Source organism: Vigna unguiculata, chromosome 10 (genome assembly GCF_037176805.1).
Source record: "Vigna unguiculata cultivar grain cowpea cultivar isolate G323 ecotype 2 chromosome 10, ASM3717680v1, whole genome shotgun sequence".
Classification (NCBI taxonomy): Eukaryota; Viridiplantae; Streptophyta; class Magnoliopsida; order Fabales; family Fabaceae; genus Vigna; species Vigna unguiculata.
The window spans coordinates 7,397,841-7,401,742 of record NC_140801.1 but is presented as its reverse complement, the minus strand read 5'-3'; the positions used below and the strand labels follow the sequence as shown (position 1 = coordinate 7,401,742).

The 3,902-nt window shown below is 37.9% G+C and overlaps 1 protein-coding gene across 1 annotated transcript; it reads left to right on the top strand.

Annotated features, from left to right (window-relative positions):
- Positions 1-842: 842 nt before the first annotated feature.
- Positions 843-2,616, top strand: LOC114167659 (uncharacterized). The gene is made up of 2 exons (XM_028052775.2): positions 843-1,817; positions 2,418-2,616. The coding sequence occupies exon 1, from the start codon at positions 1,025-1,027 to the stop codon at positions 1,811-1,813; it is 789 nt and encodes a 262-aa protein (XP_027908576.1). The 5' UTR covers positions 843-1,024; the 3' UTR covers positions 1,814-1,817; positions 2,418-2,616.
- The last annotated feature ends 1,286 nt before the right edge of the window (positions 2,617-3,902 follow it).

Below are 3,902 nucleotides of genomic sequence, written 5' to 3'. Positions count from 1 at the left end.
GCCTAGGTGGAACGCCGTTTGTCATGCAGTCACAAACTTAACACCGTTCACAAATTAGGGACTAAAATCAGTAGTTCCAAACTCACGAGGAGCAAAATGGTTTAACATTTGGGAGAGGGACCAATTTCAAAAAATGATAATAGTAGAAGAACGAAAAACATAATTAACTTTTTTTTATTATTTAATGAGTATCTTGAAGGACATATTACATAAACTTAATAGATTGTCTAATCAATTATATATAATTTTTGTCATAAAATGAACTAATATAAATATAAACTGCCATCGCTTTTTCTACATTTAAGATTGATATATTGTTTCTTGTCTTGAATTGTTTATTTTTATTTTTATATTTGAATATCTTTTACATATCATATTAATATCTTATAAGTCAAAGATTAAGTGAATAACATATTCCTTATGATTACTTAAAGTCAATCTCTCGAACTCAAGCCTATAATTATAATACTTCCTAATATTATCGTTCTTCTTCTCATTCTATTGGATAATCTACGTAGTTCATATGATACAATTTGTAGTCTCTCTTTACATACACTAGGAAATAATCTCCTATCAAAAAGTACTTTTTTAAGTGTACAAATTTTGATTAATAGTAGGATTACTGTCTAGTATACTTTGTAACCAAATCTCTCCCTAAGAAATATATGTGAGATGCAAAATCAGCCAAATTAATTAACATGAACTAAACACAGTTGTAAAATTTAAATCACACATATTAGTAAAATATTTAAATTTAAACCATAAAAAATGTAAGAGTAGGGTGTAGCAACTTATAGCACAGCAGCATGTGTGGATGGTGAAGAATATGATGGATGGTATGACTATCCACCGTGAGCACCCCACCACACCCTTCCACTCCAACCGCCGCCACCAAATGTCAACCAAACCCATCACCAACACCTTTTCGTACACCCACCACTCCAATTTCTCACACCCACTCCAATAATAATAACAACCTTTATAAACCAAAACACCCACCACACACACCTCACATACTTTCATAATGGCCACCCCAAACGACGCCGCTTCGCCCACCAAGAAGCCCCAACCCATCCCCTGGACCCACCAAGAAACTGTCCACCTCATCCGCGCCTACCAGGAGAAGTGGTACGCGCTCAAGCGCGGCCCGCTCCGCCACAACCAGTGGGAGGAGGTCGCCGTCGTCGTCGCCGCGCGCTGCGGCTACGACCTCGCGTACCCCGCCAAGTCCGCCCTCCAGTGCCGCCACAAGATGGAGAAGCTCCGCCAGCGCCACCGCGCCGAGAAGAAACACGTCGCCGCCACGCTCCGTCCCGCCGCCTGGCAGTACAACGCTCTTATGGAGGACCTCGAATGCGGCCCCCTCCCCATCTCCGCCCTCGCCCCGTTCCAAAACGACACCGATTCAGAACCCGACGACGAAGGCGCTTATCAGAACGGCAACGATGGCGATAGCTTTGTGAAGTCGAAGAGTATTAACTGTATTCTCGGCGAGAGGCCCGTGAGAATGAGAAGCGGTGAAAGAGGGTTTTTGAGGGAGCATGTTAGGGAAGAACGGGACGAGGTGGACGATGGCGATCGCGACGACGATGACGACGTTTTGGCGTTGCCGGCGGAGATTAGGGCTTTCGCTGAGAGGTTTGTTGGAATGGAGAGTTTGAAGATGGAGATGATGAAGGAAACTGAAAGGTGTAGGTTGGAGATGGAGAAGAAGCGGATCCAGATGATTCTGGACTCGCAGCGGAGGATCGTTGATTCCATTGGGAGGGCGTTTGGGTCAAACAAGAGGATCAAGATTACTCAACAAATCTGAAAAGGTTTCATTTCATTTCACTTTCCAATTTTAATTCAGTTTAATTTCTATGTTTGGATATTCATTAGTTCACACACTATTGCTTACTCATTTTAGTTTAAGGTTTAACATGCTTTTGGGGAAAATATTTACCTTTGGTCTTTTGTATATGAAAATGGAAATGTGTTGGGAGTCCAAGAGGAGAAAGTTGAGCACTGAATGAGGACAAACACCAATAAACTTATTCTCTTAAAAGTTTTGGTTTGAGTTTGAGCTGGTGTATGTAGTGTGGTTTCTATGACTAAGTGAGATGGAAGAAGAGATAAAAATATGGTTTTCATAGATATTAAAAAAATGAAAACGAGTTTAACAGGCATGTACTCTCAATTAAAAATGTACTTTGTTAATGAATCAGTGATCATTCTTTATGTAGAAGTGAGCAAACTCACAATTTATGGCAGTTTGGGATTGCTTGACATGTAAAGGACTATTACTCTATTCGTATATGTATTCTTTATTCTTCATTCCTAAAGTCATGTTTAACCTTTTTAATTGTATTTTCTTGTCTATTGATTTTGCTCACCTGGTTTATGGATTCATGGTTACGTGTTTGATCTGCCTGCAGATTGTGAAATATATAATGATCGAGATAAGCTCTGAATGGTTTCTACCATGGAAGAGTCTACAGAACTAGTTGCATAGCGTGCTGCTAGTTGTTTATTCTATTTATTGTTGCATTTGAAGTCTGTACTTCTCACATTAATGAGGGTAAGTTAATTTTTTGGCATCAGCTGATTATAATGCAATTGATATCTTTACAATAATTATTTCTTCTTTTTTTTTGCGTCATATGAAAAAGTTGTTTACTTATTATAGCTACTTATCTATGTTAACTGGAAAGTATTGTGATAGGTCAGAATAAAAAAAATGTTTTTCTTCCATTTCTGACCCAGTTTCTATCTGTTGCACCTGCATTTCTCTTGTTACATACTGATCTGCCTAATGTGCATGTCGGTTGTGTTTGTTTTTATACTATAACTTTGTTGTGAAAAAATCCATTCGGATGAATGTTAAACTAGAAAGAAACATACCAGAAAACTATCATTCTAAAGGAAGAGTTACATCGAATAACATTTTTATCTTCTCTGTCAAATATTATACGTCTTTATTTCTCCACAATTGTCCCAATAGAGGTCAATATGTCTGTCTGGAACCAATTCATGTCAAAAGTACGCGGGACTGCTGTGTGATTTATATCTCTTAACAATTATTTTACTGGAAGTCAAGGTAATTAGCAGTTGATTTTATGTGGTACATTTACGTTGTGTTTATTATGCTGGAAAGGGTTATTTTAGAGCCAAAGATTATGCTTGACTAGCTTGATGGCTTCTGCCCGAGTTTCTTAAGACTAGGGTGTAATGATTCTGTTACTGGTTGAAGCCTCCATTATGATTCTGTTTCTGGTTCAAGCCTCCACTAACCAACGTGTTTTCTTTACCATCGTAATGGCTACTGCTTTCACTTCTCTAAGAACCCCAGCGAAAAGTAGTTATTGTGCATTTGTCTATATATCCACTTATTAATGAGGAATGATGAAAATTTCCTTACTAAGATTTTTTCAGTATCACACATGCATAATGCTGGCCATTTGTATGTAGTTACAAGACAATAGTGGCACGACAAAACTGGTGTTCTCTCTAACTAGTTGTGATATGGCACCAACTATACTTTCCATATACCAAAGAAGTCTTAACATTTTCATCTTGCTAATTTGAAAGATCTGCTTCTCTTAAGGTCTTCGGATTACCCTTCTGGCTGTTTCTTCTTGTAGATTATTCCATAATATGCAGCAGTGGCCATCTAACATTAATCTATTTTATGTTTTTCACTTTTTATGATCTGTCTGGGGATGACTTTTTTGACAACATTTCAGTGAGTAGGTGACAATCATGCTTTATCCTATATGTAACAGTACTTTTGTTGTATGGTTTTCCGTATATCATCATGAAGTTGTCTCGAATCATCTTGATTAAAGTTGAATGATGCTTGCTTAGCACCCATATGTTACTTTTGGATTATTGACTTTCAAAGCAGATAAAATCTTGTTAAA